General features: G+C 39.6%; 1 protein-coding gene across 1 annotated transcript in view; it reads right to left on the reverse strand.

The window, feature by feature from the left end:
* Positions 1-7,650: 7,650 nt before the first annotated feature.
* LOC124802921 overlaps positions 7,651-21,716 on the reverse strand; it is a 30,706-nt gene continuing 16,640 nt past the window's right edge. Inside the window, exon 2 of the mRNA XM_047263992.1 lies at positions 7,651-8,017. Coding sequence (XP_047119948.1) covers positions 7,689-8,017 — 329 coding nt within the window. The 3' untranslated portion in view covers positions 7,651-7,688. The remainder of the gene's footprint in view (positions 8,018-21,716) is intronic.

The raw sequence follows: 21,716 nt of genomic DNA on the forward strand, positions 1-21,716 counted from the left end.
TGCCAGAGTCCGGTCATTTTTCCACGATTCCCTCTAATTCGAAACTTTATTTTACATTTTGGATTCCATTTCCAAAACTTTACTGTGTAACTCATTTACATCCAAACATAGTTGATTCATTTTAGTATCAAAGTCAAAACTTATTGAAGATTTAATTTCTAAACCCATTTGACTCATTTTGGAATCCATACGAATCATTTCAGAGTCAATATTTGATCCCATTTCATACACATGCTGGCGAATATCGCAAACATATCTGAAACATTGTTTTTTGGTTCGTCAACAATTGACAAAGATACCTGTTTTGTCTTAGGAATAGCTACCGGCAGATATTTCATATCGACTTCTACCATGCTCAGATCCTTTTCATAACCAGATTTAGAAGGTAATGATTCAGGCTAACCATTGTCATTTACCTGTGATACATCAAAACTAAAGTTACCTATCATGAAATTATCTACATAGTCTACTTTGCCTAAATCTACCTTTAGTTTTAACCTGCTAATTTCTGATTACTTTTGTCATGATGCAAAGTTTTTGACAAACACACAAACAATGAAGTAGAATACTTATCTTTGATGTTGTCCAGTTAACTGCTGGGCGTGACGAATCTGCGGGTCCGAACTCCAGGCTCAGCATATTACTACACAATATGGGTCCGTGCCTCCGTCATGTCTCCAACTGCTCCGTCCGTCTTCTTTACTGTAGTAGCGCAGCGCCAGTCGATCTTACGTTGTCTGCACGTCGTCTTCTGCAGCCCACCATCCGTTGCTCTCGCTGCTGTTGCCAAAGTCTACCACCTTATTCCACCTGTTCCCAAATTTTCGATGCACCAATTGCGATGGAACTGTCTCTGAGTTTCACTGTCACTGAAACAAGCGGAGAACTGATATTCACCTACCTCAGATCGGCGTCTGCTCAGTGTCCTTTCACTCTCCAACGTAGATACTTACAAGGTTATGAAAAATCAGCGTTGATGAAAACAGCACCTAATATCTATAGTTACTAAGGCCGCGTAAATCATGATAAGATAGTTCCTGCAAATATTCATAATAAATTTTCGGGTGGAAAAAGGAGTCCTGATCTTCATTGAAAGTTCGGAAATCTGGTAAAAGTAGGTTTTATTGTCTTTGCTTAAACATGTGTCATCAGCCCACATTTACTACGCAAAACTGCCGTTATAAGTTCCCAGTTTATACTACGCGTAACGCAGCCTGAATCCTCCTAAGTCCATTGCGAGAATAATCACTCGAATGGGCATTCACTTTCTACACATAACGTTGATTTCTTACATAAGTCATTCAGTGGATTTCTTTCACAAAGATTGCTTGTCAAATATATTCTGTAGTAGAACACAGAACATCGCCACGCGGAATTTTCCAAGTCTAACAAGTCACACGCGTATATCTTGCGAACAAATTGCCTCACGACACTCAAACTTTTACAAAATTTTCATAGCAACAAAAGCTACCATTACAAGCCATCTGAAAGCGAAGGACAAAATATTTCTTCATCCTACACATTTCACGGACGGACACATTTAACATGACCCTCGCGTCTCAAAAGCTAGTTCACGACTCTCTCAATGCCGTTGCTTACAGGGCCTATACTATTTTATAGAGCATGGTCAAGACTTCACTGTATTTGGTTGATCAAATGAACAGCCAATCAGATCAATCTTTCGCACCTGAACTGTTCTGAGCCATCACTGCATCAGATTCATTGGTGTCACTACGACAAACATTTTATTACTATAATGTTTATTAATTGAAACTAAGCCGAAATTAATCTTGAGATAACTTTAGGAGAACATTACTCTACAAATAACTATTCTGGTTGCCTTCTTACAAAAACAAGTATGCTTGGACATACGTCATTAGCAATGTGGGTACAAACATCTTTTTCACGCCATGATTGTGTAATGCATTATATCAAATTAATCTTGAAATTTTACGTATGTCCCACATACACACTCTCACTCACTCTCATTTACTCCCTCCACGACATAAGACAAAAATAATAATTTTGCCTGAAGTTTATATTACGAAAATGAAAATAAAATTTTTTAATAAGAATATCTCACATCATTAATTCTACACAGTGAGAGTCCTGTATATGTTTCCAAGTAATACCAAAAGATAAACTCTTATAGCTCCTAACTGAATTTAATTGTATAAGTGTCGGTTTTTGTTATTTTAGATATTTTTCTCTAATTTTTAAAATACCCCAGCCAGAAAGCTGAGATTTTGCAACCAGCTTGTTTTCAATAACGAAAGTGCACTTTTACCAAAATTGAACATTATTTAGTACCGTTTATTTAGATTCTTATAGGCTTGAATATTCTGTCGCTGGAACTGAGGTAAGTAGGACTTCCCACGGCCGTGCTAGCGACAGATGCGAGTGAATCACGCCGAAATACAAAAGGCTGTGACCTCCACTGGCTCCAAAGCTACGAGCCCGTACTGCAATAAAACACAATTGCCGACTGACTGGCGACGTTACACTGTGAAACGCTAGCGATGGGAAAATAAAATGGAGAAAGCAACGGTGCTACACAAAGACCCTTCTGACACTCACCATGATGTGTATTGTTTGGTGTATGTATAGACGTAGGCGATAGAGCCACAAACCCCTCTGGCGGCGTTAAGAAGAATAGTTCTCACAAAAGATATACTTTATTACTTGTTCAGACTGCAATTTGCGTACACAACCTATGGAAAAGTGTAACAAATTTTGTACTGAAGCAGTACGTGGAGTGAAGTGTGAAAATGGCGAAATGTGGTGGAGTGTAGTGCGAGAAGAACCTTGCTTTTGCTGATCACACTTGTGTAGCAAAGCCGCTCTTATTGAGATGTGGTTCTGATATCACCCGTAACGTGTTAGCGGCATTTCATCAGTTACTATTCTATTGTTGTTGACTGACAGTTTATTGATTTCACAGTTTTTCCTAACTGTATGAGGAATCTTCTCCCGTGAGGAGAAAAGTAAGTTGCACTGCTGGTTTCTTCATCTTATATGCTAAGGTTCCACATACTGCATGTCTTCGAAGGCTCTTTCCTGTATTATGGAAACAATAGGTTGCTGCATTTGAAGATAGTGTGACAATAATTTGGGACCTCTAATCACTAAAAATTACTTCCTTACCTAAAAAAATTCGTCATATTGTCATTTGTTTCTGGAGTCATCAGTCTTCGACTCGTGTGATGTAGTGCACCTCGAATATGTTCCTTTTCTCACCGATTTTGCGGAGAACCTCCTCATTGCTTATTAGTTCACCTAGTCTTCATAGTCTTCTGCAGCAACACGTTTCCAATGCTTTGGCTCCCTTCTGTTCACGTTTTCTCTGTCGGTTTGTCAATACCATACAATGTTATCTTCCAAACCTGCATTCTCAGAAATTTATTCCACAAATTAAGGCCAACGATTAATACTAGTAAGACTTCCCTTGGACATAAACGATCTTTTTGCCGGTGCTAGTCTGCTTCACGTGTATTCATTGTTCTCTTCATCATGGGTCATTTCACTGCCTAGATTGTAGAATTCGCTGACTGTGCCATACCCAATTCTATTATTAAGTTTTTCGCTATTCTCATTTATGCTGCTTCCAATTACTTTCTTTTAGCTTACGATCATTCTCGATCAACGTTCTGTACTCATTGGACCGTCCATTCCACAGATCCTGTAATTCTTCATTTTTCCAATGAGGATATGAATGTCATCCATGAATCTTACCATCATATCCTTTCACCTCGAATTCTAATCCATTTGTTGAACCTTTGTTTTATTTCCGTTATTGTGTCTGCAGTGTGTAGACTGAACATTGGGGCCGAACGACTACATCTTTGTCTTACAACCTTTTTAACTAGTAATACCCTAGGAAATAACGCTTCTCCAATTAGTAATCTCTTCTTCCTTGATACATTTTCGATTGTCTGAATGTAACGCTGTAACGCTTTGAAGATATGATAAAGAAAGATCATACTCAACGTAACAACTAAAATCTACGCTGACGTCGATGTCCTCTTATGCGTTGTTGCGTAGCTTAATTCTGCGGTTTAGTACGCCACATTCGTGTTGGGACGTGAACATGTTGAACGTCCTCAGACGTGATGAACTCTGTCATGCCTAAAGTGATGGGCTCTACTTACGATGCGTCAGCGTACAGATAAAGATTGCTGCTGAGTAGGTTGATGATCGGCACTCATTTATCTTTATAGCTTGAACTGTCTGCAGCATATTTGAATGATGTTTCCGGATGTGGGCTCTAACGTCGTTTAAAACCTCTACATGTTTGTCAAATAGCGTTTTATTACTACGAAAAACGCTGCGGAAGGTGCGAGTGGAAAGATGATTATGTAGCTGCTTCCCTGAACTAAACGTAGATTACATAAAAGCGTAACGCGATTATTTAAATATGTAATTACATATTATCCATTTTCATTTATGACGCCTAAATATAAATGAGGCGCTGACAACCATAAGCACCTGAAGCAGAGAATCACGAATTTGAAAAAAATAGATGTTTCTGAAAATCAGATTTGTAGGCAAACCACCAGTCTCAGAGGTCTTAATTGTTTTGAACGCAGTTTCAACATCCTACACTTCCTATGAAAACATAACGTTCATGTCTTATTTTATGAAATAATATATAATATTTAAGTTTATATTTGTTCTCAGTTTTAATTCACTAAATTTCCATATTGACCCTAGTGACAATTGTGTCTTTTGACAATCGTAAAGTTAGTAATTTTTATGAAACCACAATGAGAACATAAAGAACATGCGCTAACTGCACCACAAAAAAGGACAGTGTTTGTATATTCCCTTCACTTCATGGATCTTTTTTCATTATTCTCATTAAGTATATTTTGCGGCGTAAGGTTCAGATAAAACGGCAAACTCACCTCCGATTACGGAGTATTACTGCAACGCATTTGATGTAGGCACTAAATTATGGTGTCAACAACGGAGAAAAATTCAGGAGCACAGAGCATCAAACCTGTGCTTTGAGCTTTGGCTCCACAGGGAAATAAATATCCGACAAATCCGTGAGGCAGCTTTAGGTGAATGTTTATGTGTACAGTGTGTGAGGCTACAGATATAGATGCTGCTGGTTCAAAGTAAAATCAACAGATGTCAGGAGCATGTTTACAAGCCACGACCCCAAAACCGATGAGGGTCTGGTTTAGGCTTTTATATCTCTCTGCCAATATACTTGTACTTGATCGTTGATTCCTTTCGGTTAGGACATATTCTCCTTCTCCTCCTTCTCGTGCTAATTCCCGTATCCTATTGCAGTTAAAGTTTCTCCCTCATTAACTACGTCAATTGTTTCTGTAAACGGTCATAGGTTTTTTCGGTCTTCCCATCATCCAACGGGAAAGTTTGCATATGAACTTACGCTATAGTGGTGGATGTTGGCTTCGTAGTTATCTGTAATACGGTGTCCGTACTGTTGTTCTGTTGTTCACTATTTTGTTCTGCTGTCGACAACTTAAGTTGTGTAATGATGACCTTTTTATACTCCAAGTACACTACAATTTTGTTTTCCATGGCGTGGAGCCAGTCTCATTTCTATTGTGCTAATGTCACAAAAATTTTCATTGAATCTGACTCTTACTCAAGTAAAACATTTTATTGGCACATCTAAACGTCAGTATTATAGGAATCAGGTTTGTTCTACTTATGGTTTACCGGCTTAAGATTGTAATATTACTATGGGATTCGAATTGCTCGAATCTTTGTAATCTTAACCATTTACAGACTAAATCTATCCGAAAAACTGTCATTGAAGTTACGATCTTCACAGATCGAGTTGCTGGTAGGCATCTCTGATACTCTGTATGCCAATTGTGTCAACCAATTAACCTATCCATTTAAAGGTACTTTGGTTGCAATCAAACTTTGCCTTGCAGTAACAATAATCAAGGCTAAGGTGGAGAGTGGTGTAAGAGGACAGTGAGAGAAGAGGTTGGTAAGTAGCCACAGAGTTGGAGGAGGACAGAGAGAAGAAGGCGGTGATGGCCAGAAGGGGTGGAGGGGGGTAGGAGGAGAAGAGGAGGAGGAGGAGATGGACAGGGAGTGTGGCAAGAAGCACATGTGCAGAGGGGGGGGGGGGGGGGTGGGGAAGGATTTTAGGACATATATTAAACTTCCACAGAAATTTACCAATTGTGAAGCATTGTCAAGTTCGCTAGTTCAGTATAATTTCCAGGCGGTAATTGGTGCAATAAACGTCTGTAACTTCCCTTATGACTGTCTTCTGATGTAATTTCACAGGATTTCTTTAGTAGAATGTATGGGGAAAGTTGAAATTACCTTGATAATACTACTATAAACAGTGATTACAGTCGTTATTTTTGACCTATATATTACATTCAAGTCTGTATTATGTTCTATTCGAGGTGCCTCCTGAGAAAGAAATACTCTTGAGATACTATTAGGTAGGTGTCAAGGTTTGATACTGGTACATGTAAAATTCCCGAATGAAAGAACAATCAAAGCACCCACACATGCAGGAATTTGCTTTTGGCAATCTATATGCTAATTTGGAGCAAGGAACTGATCATGTATACCACATAGCAAACTCAAATAATAGTGGATATTCGTCTTACCTGTAGTGCCTAAGTATCAATGAGGCCAATAACATGAAACTTATACAACGTGTTGTTTCATGGAACGGAAAATATTTCGATCTGGTAACTGTATTCTTCTTTCCAACCGAAACATGTACAAAAAGTTTATGGTTAGCCTGTATCTTACGCCACTACGTCCTCCACTCATACAAGAAAAAGTGCCTATGCATTTTAAAACACTTAATGAACCTTAATCAATACATTCTTCTTACCAATACATACTGGCAACGATTACCTTAATATTATTTGAACTATGCTACAAAATATATCCTTCTCTTTCTCAGAAAAGGTTGCTGACATATGAATATCCTAGCTGTCTGTTGAATGCCAGGTTGTCAGATCGAATTATACCGCACTGGGGAAATACGACGTAGTAGGAAAAAATACCATGTATGTGATTCCAAATATATTTTAGATGGTTTGATTCCATATATACGTATTCGTAATATCCATAATCGTCTCTGACACTTTAAATAAACTATTACCTCCTGTGCTATGACAACTGGAAGTAATGTCCATTTACTCCACGTTAAAACGATAGATTGAATTGCATTCACTAGCAGCAATGATTGGCCAGGATGAAAACTGGTTATACAATTACCTCAAGCAAAAATCAGCCCCAGACAAACACATGTCACTGAAATAGTGGTACAAAGGTAATTAACGTCCACAGTACATAGCAACGTGAGTCAAATATTATGTAAGTCAGTTTCCATTTTCGTTATTTTCGTTGTTGTTATGCATTTTGTCATCCACGCACAGTTAGTGCACGGAAGATGTTATATTTACTAACGATCTTAAATGACAACAGAAAACCGCCGAAAACCTTAATTATAGGCACCCTGTCACCAGAGTTCCTGCCACTCTGAATGATCTACAGGTATGTGTGCTGGTAAATGAAAAGAGTAAGTCGGTTTTAATTTTTTGCTAGGATTGCTGACTGGGAAGACGAAACTACAGGAAAGACGAATGTGAAGTTTAACAAACATAGGAGGGGTGCATTCATCCATAAGGATTGTAAGCAACATACGTATGCTTTATTTACATCTCACCTTACATCAGTAACATTTTGCAAAGTTGTAAAATCTCAGGGAAAATTGAGATAGGCGTTGGTAGCGTCCCCGTGGCTATGAGTGTGTCTTCTTGGCCCGGCTGTGGGCATATGAACCAGATCGGGCTGCCCCTGCGCGGCTTACGTGTATAATGCCCCCTCCAACGAGGTCTCCGACGGTCTCTCCTAGCTCGCCAACGAGACCACCCAGGTCGAGGTCTATCAGCGCCGATCCCTCCGTTGTGGTCGTGGTGGTCGTGGTGCTCTGGGCGTCTGCTGAGCCGGTCAGCATCATTAGGACAATCAGCATCAGCGCCGACATCACCAGAGCCTAAAATTACAAAATAGGACGATTGAGTCTCTTGTGAACTTGTCACACGTTCTTTATACTTACATAGAATTAACAGAAGCCCAACGAAAAGCAAACAACGTTTTTTACATATGTTGGGAAACGCTTTTTGGGCTTCAGCACGGAATGACAGGCAGGCTGTAGGTGACTAACATATCTGTCACACGAACCAAGCGCTTCCAAACGAAACAGCTGGCAAAACGTCTGAGAAAACTCAGCTTGAACACGTTTACATTATAAAATAAATATCAGCCCAGAAAATGAGATCGTTGTACAAGTGAGTAGCCCTATCTTCTCAAAGCAAGCTCTCACTGCAATTTTCTTGTATTTGGTGATTATGTTTCATGCAAATTAGGCCGTTGTGGATCCACCTGAATAGCTGAGTGCGTTAGCAAGCCTGATATAAGATTCAGGGAGGCCTGCGCCAGAACGAATCCGTCCGGCACATTGACGAGGGCTTGTACACTGGCTAGCGTGGATATGGTATATACCAGGTGTCCCACAACCGACTACATATGTATGATGATGACATCCACGTCCTTCTTCTGTCACGTAATACATTTCTAAAAAGTTCCTACACTGTCACACGGGGTAATATTAGACGCAAAAAGATGGACTCCACAAATTCCGTCAAGGGTGTGGAAGCTATGACGACAGAAAAGTCACCCGTTACCACTAGCACTGCCAAATATAAATTAATAAGCCGACCTCATTATAAGTTCCATAACAGTCTTGGGTTGTGTTCCAAGGTATAATTTTCTAAAAACGTACCAAAAAAGGAAATTCATATTCTGTTCTTAAAAATAGCCATGCATCGTATCAGAGTGGGACTGAGAAGACACTGAATTCACACAGTGTTTAAAGCAACAAGAGAGGCGCGTGATTTTTGAGCAGTGCCACGGCAGAAGTATATAATATTCCTTGGATGTAGTCAAGTACACATATGACCTACAAAAGAAAGCCTATACACGTGGCGTAAGCTGCGAATCGTTGATAAATCAAAAGTACTGGCCCAAGATAATCACCAAACTCTTATCTCCCTGTCGATCTAAATTCAACGTTTATAACTCTAGGTGTACACAGCGGCCATCGTGATTCAGAAGCACAGAAACAACATCAAATAAAAAGGACGAATTGAAACAAGTTGTGGGTCTTCGTGCAAAATATAGCAAAAATCGCCACATCTACTCCACCATATTCTCCAGAATACATGACAGCGCGACTCCGCGGTCTTAGGCATAGATCTGTCATTTGCATGGCTATGTACAAACAGTTCACCTTGTTGAGCCTGTATTTGTTTGAAATTCCTATCTGTGACTTTATTGTCTCCGGTGATGTTTCCAGCATATACATAGAGATATGGCTTGGACCACGGCCTAACGGTCGTATCATAAAAGAGAAACCATGCACCTGCAAAATCACTGCACCTTTTGTAACTAAGTAAGCAAATCGAAATGAGACTACATGCCGCTAATAGATCAAACTCTGACGAGGAAATGAGCTCCTCATCTTGCACTGTTGATGGTGGTAGGACGACATTAAACGCAGGTATGAAGCTTGTATAATAGAAATTTTGCTTTGATGGAACAGTGACGTTCGGCGATTTGTACTCAACCTGCAGAGACAGTGATATTAATGAAACAAAACGTTTGACTGGTGAGTACTTTCGTTACGATATGAATTCTGTCTAGTATCGACCACATAATGAAATGAAATTGTTGTATCTGTAAGGAACTAATTGCGAAAGCTTGGTTTATGCTCCTTTCTGCTAAAAATCATGCCAGCTGAAAAAGCAAACGAAGTTATAAGATGGAATATACGAGTATTATTTGCACCACTGGTAGCAGTTTCCTTTGCGTATATGCTTGCAATGGTGACTGTAACGGTAGTTATAAAAGATCAAGATATCAGTATCTTGGTTTTTAATAACCGCTTCAGCCGTATTTAGTTCTTAATTAGTCGATAACTACCGGTTTCGTTCCACTAAAACCTATACCTTCAGTTGAACTTATGACTACACCATTAAAGTGGAAAGGCTGGGAATCTTTATTGCCAACAATCGTTGTCCGTCAAAACAAAACACTGCGTAACGAGATTTACGCGGCCTCAGTAATTGTACAAATTATGTGCTGTTTTCATCAACGCTGATTTCATATTTGGAAACAATCAGAAAATAGTTTCAGCAGTTTCAATTTGGCAATATATACGAGTTCATGTAAAATGCACTAAAGGCTTCCTATACGGAAGTATGATTGTCATATTACTCCACATTAATTTTCTCATTTATCATCTACTTGTTCTTGCCAGACAATCGATGGTTAAGTATGTAAACGTAAAACTGCACATCAAAACAAAATGTTGCATTATAATGAAAAACGACAAGTCGCACAGCGAGTAAGAGTCCATGTTATACATTAGGTCCCTGGATAACTGTTGAAAGTCAAATCAAAGTTGGAGGAAGTAAAGGGATGTCAGCTCCTAAAGCGCAAAGACAAGTACAGTCATCTTCTGGTTGATGTTTTATTCTAAGGATGTTACCATTTAAGTCATTGCAAATGACATTCATATTTTATTGTAACACGCAGTTTTTATTGTGGCCAGTAACTAAAAACACTACTTACATTTTTTTTAATTATATTTTTCTCCTATTTCTCTCAGATTCGTCGGAACTTTTCCCGCCTTTTTTTTAGTCATGTTGGTAGTCTGGAACAAGGTTGCAGTCGCTTGGAAGAGCCATTCATTTTCAAAACTGAATTAATTACCTCAGTTTGCACATGAGTTATGCCGATGTTAGAAAACGCATCTGCGTTTCCAGGCATTGAGACAGACGACTAATTTTCCCATTTGTCTCTATAAAATTTGAGTTGGTAATTCACTATTTTGATAAAAATTCTTTTTACAGAGAAACTCTCTTAGCGATGTCGATGTCGAAAACGTTACACCGATAGAAAGAAAATGATACATATCCTCCACATTTAAAACTGCAATTGTCTTTTCACGTAATGGACTTTATTTACTAATAATTTTGTGTGTCCCACCCATAGAATAGTATTACATAAAAAACATAGTCCAATAGTTTCCCATTTGTTCTGAACGCATGGAGTCATTTATTATTTCTGTGTTATATCTCTCCCAATTATTCTATCGAACTATCAGTATTTTGGGTCGCACGGTTTTATATGTAACACAATGTAAATAAATCTTAATTACATTTTTGCAGTTCGTTATTAAAAATCAGTGCCGATCATCGCTGTATTACCATATTTTCTCCTAAGTAAAGCATGATCACAGAATCGGTGTCGCTTTATATGGGTTTCTCAAAGTATCCGTACACGTCTTGTCAGTCTTTACGTATTTAAGTCAGAAGTTCCCGTAACTGTGAGCGAAGAAGCCTTCAAGAAACGAAAATCACAATATGGTGTTGACGAAGGACGTACTTGTTAACCACTGTTTGTCTTGTACAGAAATGTTACCCAACGGGATGAAGAATTGGGAATAATACAGCCAATGGGGTACTGTACTTGCTATTTAGCTATTATTTCAAACTGTTGCGGAAAAATTATGTTATGTATCACAGATGAATTCAAGTACTGGTCCGAAATCTCTCCTGATTGGAAGTCCAGTGCCCTGAACACAGCACAGATAATCACCTAAAACTATGTCATTTTGTGCTAGACTGCCACATCAAGCCTGTGTACATTAACAAAAATGTCCGATATAAATCTGTGAGAACAGGTGTAAAATGTACCGAACCAATTTGAAGAAAGAACTCTTCTTTGTCTTAACAACGATGGTTCTGCTCTTTATTCAGTTACGGTTAACTGGGAAAATGGATCAAGACACGTACGCGTAAGCCTTCATACAGAGAGAATTTATTTTAAGCTTCGTACAACACGTAAATTGAATTAAGCTGATACCAAGAAACTTATACTAAAAACGCCTCGACTGTTTACTTATTTTCACCCATTTAGTCACCATTATATCTGTATATCTTCTCAAAGATTAGGAAAGTATTTTCGGCGGACAATCACTTTGACAATGAATCCCGTCAGTAAACAGTCTCACTTAAAAACAGCGTAAGGAATAAAACACGGATTGCAGGTCGTCGAAATAAATCATGGGAATCTGAAATTATGTTTATAGCTGCCATTGTTTGTCGTTGTGGTCTATTAACCCCGATTTTATACGTTACAAAATGAGATGGACTCAGATGGAATTGTAAAATTTTTCGATTCTTATTTGTTTTAACAATCAGAATGAAAGATGCACAAGAATGTAAATATGTAAGCGAAATTAATTTACCTGTGCACACAGCTTTTGACCAACCATTGCTTCAGATTCTGTAGCACTGTAATACTCGTGCTTGGAAAGAAGAGCTATATATACTAGACACTATCTGTACGTGGCTCCTGATATCCCCACTTTGTCCATGCTCTCTGCAGGTGGGTGCGTAGTCACTTATTACAAGGGAAAAACAAGTTTTCGTAATTACTTTGCTAATCATCTCTAGTATACCTTGTGACGTAAGAAACAATCGTATATGTTTTTCGATGCCCCTACTTAATCTATAGTTCTGCGAACATAGCGAAAGCATCGCAATTCAAAGTATTACTGATAAACCAGTATCATCCCAAAATCAAATTAGTAATTTTAATTATAATTCAATACAATACAATTTATTTGTAATAGTAAGAGAACTAGGACTCAACGAAAAACTCAGAAGGGTGATGCGGCCACACTCTACAAAACCAAATCTAGAGAAAACTTAGAGGACAATAACTTGGTGCTGGAAGGAAGCGTGAGTGGTAAAAATCGAAGAGAGAGCGCAAGAGATGAATACAGTAAGCAGATTAGGAGGAATGTAGGCTGCATTAGTTACTCGGAGAACAAAAGGCTTGCACAGGCAAGAGTAGCGTTGAGAGGTGGATCAAACCAGTCTTTGGACTGAAGAAAACTACACTAACAATCAAGGACTTCTCCGACCAATACGGAGATCACTTAGGAAACGGTATTTCGTCTCGAGCAGACTTCATCCGTGAACACTCGATTAAGGATTGGTTTCTAAGAACATAATCTAAGGATTCCACATTTGGTTCTTACTCGTGACCTGATGTTAATGGCAAAGCAGGTCCATTGATCAGTATTGGAATGATTGAAGTCATACCAGTATTAAAGGTGTTTCCGGAAAGTTAATAGCAGTACGAAGTATTTCAAGAGATCCAAACGGATGTCAGATGATCTCAGTGAAATGGGAAAGACAGTGGGTCCAGTGATCCTGTCAGATGGGAGACGACAGTAAGAACCTAATCGTGACCACTACCAACACTACGGAAGTCTCACCGATGTTATCAGAATTTGACGACTAATTTACGATGGCTACGTGTGAGGAATAGAGCCTCATAGGCTCTTGTGTATGGCGTTCGAAGTAGGCAAAGCCACTGGCTTTTTACATTGGGAACGAAAGCTTACCATTTGACGATTGTAAGCATGCTGTTCCTTCCAGTTATTGCAGTAGTCCAACTCAGTGAGACCACAAGACGATTCGAAGTGCAGCAGAGAGACTTCAGCAGGGAAACAAAGAATACTGGGCCATCAGAAAACCTGATGGTATTAACAAGAAAAGAAGCTACTAGACTTCAACTAGATGACAACAGAAATACAGAACTACCGTGCTCCACAGGTGCCCAAGACAAGTTTAAAGGAAACTCCCCTAAAACGTTTTAATTTTCGTAACAATTGTAGTTACTGTTTCCCATTTTTTAATTCATCTTCGATTACAGGCTGACATTATCATGATTTACAGCGTTTCCAGTGGTGTTCTGCACTCAAAGGCAAATCGAAAGGAGGACGACGCTTAGTATTTGAGGTGTTCAAGGAAGTGTGATAAACGCTGTAGGTGACATTTATTGAGTATTGTCAGTAACATGTGAAACATGAACTGCATAGATTTCAGTATGCCCAGTGTTACAGATGAATCATCGACAAACCGTGTGTGTCATTGATGATACAGGTATTAAATAATTGTGTACCTACAATTACACAATATCCATCTTGACTGAATAATTGAATAGTTTTACTCCACCTGTGCAGTTTATTACAACTGGGTGGTCATTAGTGTTGTAATGTAGCCATTTTTCTCTGAAACTGCCCACTGACCAATTTCAGAGGGAGATAAACAAATCTCTTTGGCCAAGTAGTGATTCAGTTACACTGTTCTCTACTGAAGATCTGGATTAGCATCACCAGTGACTGTTTTTCGTTACACTATTTGTTCTTATGATTCTTCTGTGTAGTTGGTGGATACTTGGAGTGGCCTGAAAGCTTACCGGTTGGATACCCGAGATAAAGTTCCTTTTAAGATAAATATACCGGATTAAAACAGTTGTGCTCTGAGCAGACATCAAGCTGCAATTATCATTGCACGCCTTCTCGTTGCCCACGGCTCACCCTACAAGAAGTTTGCAAAACACACGTTCTTCTGTCGTAAGAAACATGGAATTTTTTACAGAAGCCTTCTAGTCAGATAAGAGATTTCTACGCAGGTGTGGCTTCCCTCAGGGTGTGTAAATGTTCATTATGATGTCTTGGGGTAACGTTCAGTTCAAACTTTCGGAATACTGACTTCTCAATAGGTCATTCTGTAGTTTTGTGGAGAGCCCACACTTTCTCTCTGTGTCTACGTGTAAAGTTCTCTGTTGGTCAATTTCAGAATGATGTCTTTGAGCGAGGGAAGCCTCTTGGATCTGACTGCCTGCCTCTGAGCGACTGGCTGAAGCATAACAGGAGATTCTTTAATGCATTTACCTATTTTTCATCCTTTGGAACTCGAATCTCGGCACTCATTGGAAGGCAATTCCAGTTCTGGGTGCGATCTCCATTTCTCGCAGCAAGGCGGTCGACATTCAGGGGCTCATGGAGTACAAGATTTGCTTTGGGTTATTGTCGATTACATCTCTATTTCGGCTTTAGTAAAGTATCTATGTTAGAACAGACTGATGAGATTAGCCCTTGGAGCCAGTGGAAGGAAGTCTGCAGTTTATCACTAACTTCAACTAATTGAAGGCATATTCTCCAGCAGCTATTGCCACCATTACATCATTCACGCTACGCACGCTTTGGTAAGATGAGCCATTGTCGTAACCGCCGCCGTCATTCAGATTCGAAGTTAATTTGCTCCCTGCAGTAGGCGATTAGACGTTGTCAAAGTCACGTAACCTGCATGTTGCTCTCAATGCGCACTTTCTGCAATATAATGCTATTTGCTATTCTCTCGCTGTGTTCTTGCTAGATTTAACTAACAACTTCTGCGGCACTGGGCGTCTCAGTATATCATTAGCATGGTTTGTGATTCATCCTTCCTAACTAATTGTGCGAAGGATATATGAGTTGTATTCCTAGTCGGATTGTTAATGGATGATTTTAAGATACTGGGTCACTATTATATTCAATGTCAGTAAATCAATTTGTTGTAGTGCCCATTTATTCCCATTCGTAACTAGAAAAAGATCCATTTGCAAATTAATATACCTGTCGGACTGGCATGGTATCCATTAGTTTAATGCTTTGTCCGGCTACCCCCATTAATACTCACTTAAATAAGACGTACCAATTGCACAACAGTATCCTTGATTCAAATGAATTTCTGTAACATTTGGAGTGGTTCCTCATACTGTTGGGCACCAGAATTTGGTACTGTGCGTCCTAGGGGTATGCTCCTACCACAACTGACACCCACCAGTGCACTTGGACATGCTGCAATATGTCTCCCTAACCCATACAACACGAGCTGGATGGGACTTATTCGAGAAACAGGTGACCATTCAACCGAATATCCTCTCTTTAAAAGAGCTCTTCCACCCATGCACTTTCAGCCATAAAAATGAACTCACAACCGAATGCACGCCTGAATAGGTACATATGTGGAAGGAATACGATATCTGAACAACAGCGACCAGTCAGTGTAATGATTTGGAGGACAGTATGCCCATTCAACATTATTCCCCACACCATAACCCTAGGACCATCAAAACGATCAATTTGAACAGTTTCCAGACGACATGACGTGTATCTACCTCTCGCCATAAGATGTTACATCCAGGGGGGCGTTATACATCGTGCTGAGTTTTGTGTAATTACAGTCTTTGAATAAAAGTGTCACATCTGTTTGCCTCAATGCGTATTTCTTTCAGTTATATTTAGTCTACGATATGTTAATGGCAGCGGGACATTATGCGAAAGTTACTTTCGTACTTTCGTCCTCACGTTTCGCACGTTAGTGTCTAAACTGACGAACATGAGAATCGGGATTAAGTTAAGAGAATATGGTACCCAAGACAACACTGTCAGTTAGCTATCATGCTCCTCAAGCCATTGGACCACTTTTCTGACACTATCGCACGGACAGTTCTCGTGCTGGAAGATACCTTCACAGTCTGGGAAGACATGAAGTGTGATGGAATTCGCGTGGTTCGCAATAATGCTTCTGTAGTACTTCTGATTTGGTGCCTTCGTTTACTACCACATGTCCCCTGGACCTCCAGGGGAACCTGGGACCGTTTTGGGCACCAGATCCGTGTGTGTTCGCAGCCCATCGACACGCTATTCACGGGAAATGCGTGACCTGTGCGCAAATACCTGTTGCCGTAACCTTCTTGAAACGCGTCAACGACTTGTCGAATCGATGTGACCCAGAATCATTCTTGTTTTGCGTCCATGAGTGGACCAATACGCTGCAGAGCATGTGTTCATAACGCCATGGTGGACAATAAGGTTAACTTGTCGCCGTACTTAAGCACTTACAGCGCCTCCCCGCATCAGCTTCACGCGTCAACAATGGAGACGTTAGTGGTCTGCTGATGGTCTGTGTATGACTGTAACCATTTGCGATTACCACTGACAGTTTGTTGTTATATTACAATACAAAATCGGTGACGTTCTTATTATAAGTTCAAAACCTGCAAGTTCTATGGCCTCTAGGCTAAGTCCGCCCGCTTCCCGTCCCCTCAAATTCACTAAGCCCAAGATAAGCGAAAAGAGCCAATTTTCGATAGTTAGTATCTTCCAGGACTGATTTCATGAGCATGAGATTATTGGAGGCATTTCCCCGTCCAACACAGTCACCAGATCTCCGTTTTATTGAGCCTTTCTAATGTACTTTGGAGAGAAGAGTGCGTCATCGTTATAGATATTAGTTACCTGGAAATGACACTATTTTGTAGGAATAACGGAATAAGATGCCCTTGAAAATCGTACAGGACATTTATTTATACATTGCTCGACGACTGGAATGCCAAGACGTTTCGTTCGCAGTATTAGGCGTGGCAGTGTGTTGTGTCTGTGGGTTTCCTTTATTTTTCTCCACCTCCTGTAGGTGTCCTACATCACGGTGTGGTAGACTGGTTAAATTCCGAGACGTACTTTCCTAGAAGAGTCAATCAACAAATTCCTCCCTCCCTTGAGTACCTCACGAAAAGACCATGTAACGACCTCGTTCTTCATGTGAAACGATAGCGATGGGAAAATAAAAAGGAGAAAGCAACAGTGGTACACAAAGGACGTTCTGACACTCACCATTATGTGGGTTGTTTGGTGTATGTGCAGATATTGGTTACAGAGCCACAAACCTCTCACGCGGCTATCAGGAGAACAGTTCTCACAAACGATATACTGTATTGCATGTCCACCATGCAATTTGCTTAGACAACCTATGGACAAGTGTAAGAGTTGTTGTCCTGAAGCAGTAAGTGGAGCGAGGTGAGAAAGGGTTGAAATATGTTGGACTGTAGTGGTAGCAGAACCTTCCTTCGGCTGAATCCACTCGTGCATCGAAGCTGCTTTTACTGAGATGTGGTTCTGATATCATCCGTAACGTGGCAGATGCAATTCAACAGTTACTATTCCATTGTTGTTGACTGCCAGTTTATTGATTTCACAGATTTTTCAAACACTATGGGGAATCTTCTTCACGGGGGAGAAAAGTAATTTGCAGCGCTGTGTTCTTCACCTTATATGCTAAGGTTCCACATATTACATGTCTTCGAAGGCTCTTTCCAGTATTATGAAGACATTGATCTGTTGCATTTAGAAAACGTGTGACATAATAAATTGGGACCTTTGGTCATTAAAAATTACTTCCTTACCTCAAAAATTTCGTCATATTGTCATTCGTTTCCGGAGTCATCAATCTTCTGACTGGTGTGATGCAGTCCACCGCGAATATGTTCCTTTTCTAACCAATTCTGCGGGAGAACCTCCACATTCCTTATTAGTTCATCTAAACTTCATACTGTTCTGCAGCAACACATCTCAAATGCTTCGATTCTCTTCTGTTAATGCTTCCCCAGTCAGTGTCTCACTACCATACAATTTTATGTTCCAAACGTACATTCTCAGCAATTTCTTCCCCAAATTAAGGCCAATGTTTGATACTAGTAGATTTCTCTTGTACAGAAATATCTTTTGTGCCAGTCCTAGTCTGTTTCCATGTATTCTTTGCTCCGTTCATCATGGGTCATTTCACTGCCTACATGGCAGAATTCACTGCTTTGCGATACCCAATTCTGATTTGAAGTACCTCGCTGTTTTCATTTCTGCTGCTTCTCATTACTTTCCTTTCCCTTCCGTACATTCTAGGTCCATGTTCTGTACTCATTTGACTGTTCAAGCCATTCAACAGATCATGTAATAATTCTTCATTTTCAATGAAGATAAGAATGTCATCAATGAATCTTACCATCATATTCCTACACCTCGAACTCCAATCCAGTCCTTGAACCTTTGTTTTATTTCCGTCGTTGTGTCTGCAGTGTATAGACTGAACAGTACGGCCGAAGAACTACATCCCTGCATAGCAACCTTTTTAATCAGTTATACCCTAGCAAATATTGGTCCTCCATATAGTTCTTTGTTCTTCCTGTATACATTTAGATTGTCTGAATGAAACGCATTTGAGATATGATAAAGTAAGATCATACTCTACGTAACAATAAAAATCTACGCTGACGTACTCTCTTTTCTTAAGCGTCGTATCGTAGCTTAACTATGAGGTTCAGTACGCTACATTCGTGTTGGGACGTGAACATGTTTAACGTCATCAGACGTGTTGAACGCTGTCATGCCGATAGTGATGGGCTCCACTTACGTTCCGTCAGCGTACAGACAACGCTTGCTGCCGAATTGGTCGTTGGTCGGCAGGGATTGATCTTTATAGCTTGAACTGTCTGTAGAACATCCGAATGATGCTTCCGGATGTGTGTTCTAACATCCTTCAAAATTCCTACGCGTTTGTAAAATATCGTTTTATTGCTATGGAAAACGCTGAGGGAGGGGCGAGTTGAAGGATAACTACGTAGCTGCTCCCCTGAACTAAACGTACATGACTTCCTAGTACAAAACATAAAAGCGTAACACGATTATTTAAATATAGAATTACATGTTAGGCCTTTTCCGTTTATGAAGACTAAATATAAATGAGGCACTGACAACCATAAGCACCTAAGGCAGAGAAACAAAAATTTGAAAAACTAGACGTTTCTGAAAATCAAATTTGTAGACAAACCACCAGTCTCGGAAGTCTGAATTGTTTTTAACACAGTTTCAAATCCTACACTTGCTGCGAAAAAATTATGTTCGTGCCTTATGTTATGAAATATTAACTAATGTTTAAGTTTATCTTTATTGTCAATGGTAATTCAGAAAATGTCCATATAGAGCCTAGTGAAAATAGTGCCTTTTGACAGTCGTAAAGTTTGTAATTAATGTGAAACGACAATCTCAACAAAAGAGCACGTGCCAAATTCCCGACACAAACGAAATTATTACATATTCCAATCAGTTTATGGTTCTTGTTGTCATTATTTTCAATAAGTACATTCTGTGACGTAAGATTCAGATTAAACGACCAACACACCTCCCATTACGAAGTATTATTACAACATATATGATGTAGGCACTAAATTATTTTGTCAACTACAGAGAAAAATACAACAGCGCAGAGCATAAAACCTGTGCTTTGTTCTTTCCCCATATGGAAACAAATAACCGCAAAACGATGAGACAGACTTTAGTGATTGTTTATATGTATAGTGTGTGAGGCTACAGATGTAGCTGGTCACGGTAAAATCAATAGATGTCAGGAGTATATGTACAGTACGCGCTGGAACCCCAAAACCGATGAGGGTTTAATTCAGGCCTTTACGACCTTCAACTAATGTACTCGTACTTGATCGTTGTTTGATCGTCAACATCAGTTTTAATTAAGGGAGATGGAGCCACCGTTTACTGATTCAAAAATAGCAGTTGAAATAAGAACCTGATGTGTCCGTCTCAACAGCAGAAATTAAACAGAACATTTCCTTAAATTAATTTACATCGCCGTTTATGCATTCCACGCTATTGTTGTTACAAGAGAACGTCCACACATCACCCTGACTCAGCTATACCTTTCAATATGAACAGCAAAGCTGCTCAACTTAGCTTCTTCTAATTCAGTCTATCACAATACATTCCGTAGCGTAATAAGAACGGTTCAATTACAACTTGACGATACTGAATTGTTATATCGTAGAGAAAATCGTGTTTCCACCTACGGAAATTCTGGGAGTGTGACAGCATTAAATCAGTTAGATCATTTATCTGTCAGTAATATAATTCTTGACTCTAGAAGAACGGTCGTCGTTAAACCAAAGTGACCTAAAGCGTTGTGACAAGCACAAAGTCACTAAGACATAGTATTAGGAAAAGGGAAACTATCGTCAGTAACAATTTGTGTCTCTTCCTTAACTCTGTCCCATCTATTTAAGATCCAATATTATACCCTCCAGTCACTTCCCTGCGAAAACTTTGATAATTATAACAACTTCACTGGAATTAATTACCCATAATGTGCGACCAACTGTGTGTGTTAATGAAGTGTATGACGAAGAGGCAAGGCAGGAATGTAACGTGCGGACGTCGTCAGGGTAATTAGAGACGGACCACCAGCTGTGAAGCCTTCGTCTCTTATCCTTTAGGGAGAGGAAAGGAACCTCCGGGTCTGTGACATTGTTCACTAACATGATTCCGGTATCTTGACTAGTGCGCCACCTTCCCTGCAGGATAAAGTCATTAAAGCTTTCAGGTGGGTTGTTCACCGGCCAGTGTTCATGTATTCCAAATGATATAATTGTGCACATACTCATTAGATATGACTCGTTTCAGTAAACAAGACATTTACTGAAGTGTGGTATGATTATTTTCCTTAATCTGATATCAAATAAAAAAGGCAATCTACCTGTTATTTATCATTGAGTGCTAAATAAAGGTAGTCTCATGGTAGTCTCCCGGGCCCGGGTTCCCGGGTTCGATTCCAGGTGGGGTCAGGGATTTTCTCTGCCTCGTGATGACTGGGTGTTGTGTGCTGTCCTTAGGTTAGTTAGGTTTAAGTAGTTCCAAGTTCTAGGGGACTGATGATCATAGCTGTTAAGTCCCATAGTGCTCAGAGCCATTTGAAAAATTTTTTAAACTGTCTCACACTTCCCATATTTGTAAAGCAACTGGGGTCTTCAGATGAGATACACTTGTTATGGAGAATAATGAATTGTATGTTCTCTTTATTATGATGTCAACTACTGACAGCTGTATGTAATGTTGTTTATTAATCACTATCGATTTCGGGGAGACCAAGGCTATCATCAGCGACATA

Source organism: Schistocerca piceifrons, chromosome 6 (genome assembly GCF_021461385.2).
Source record: "Schistocerca piceifrons isolate TAMUIC-IGC-003096 chromosome 6, iqSchPice1.1, whole genome shotgun sequence".
Classification (NCBI taxonomy): Eukaryota; Metazoa; Arthropoda; class Insecta; order Orthoptera; family Acrididae; genus Schistocerca; species Schistocerca piceifrons.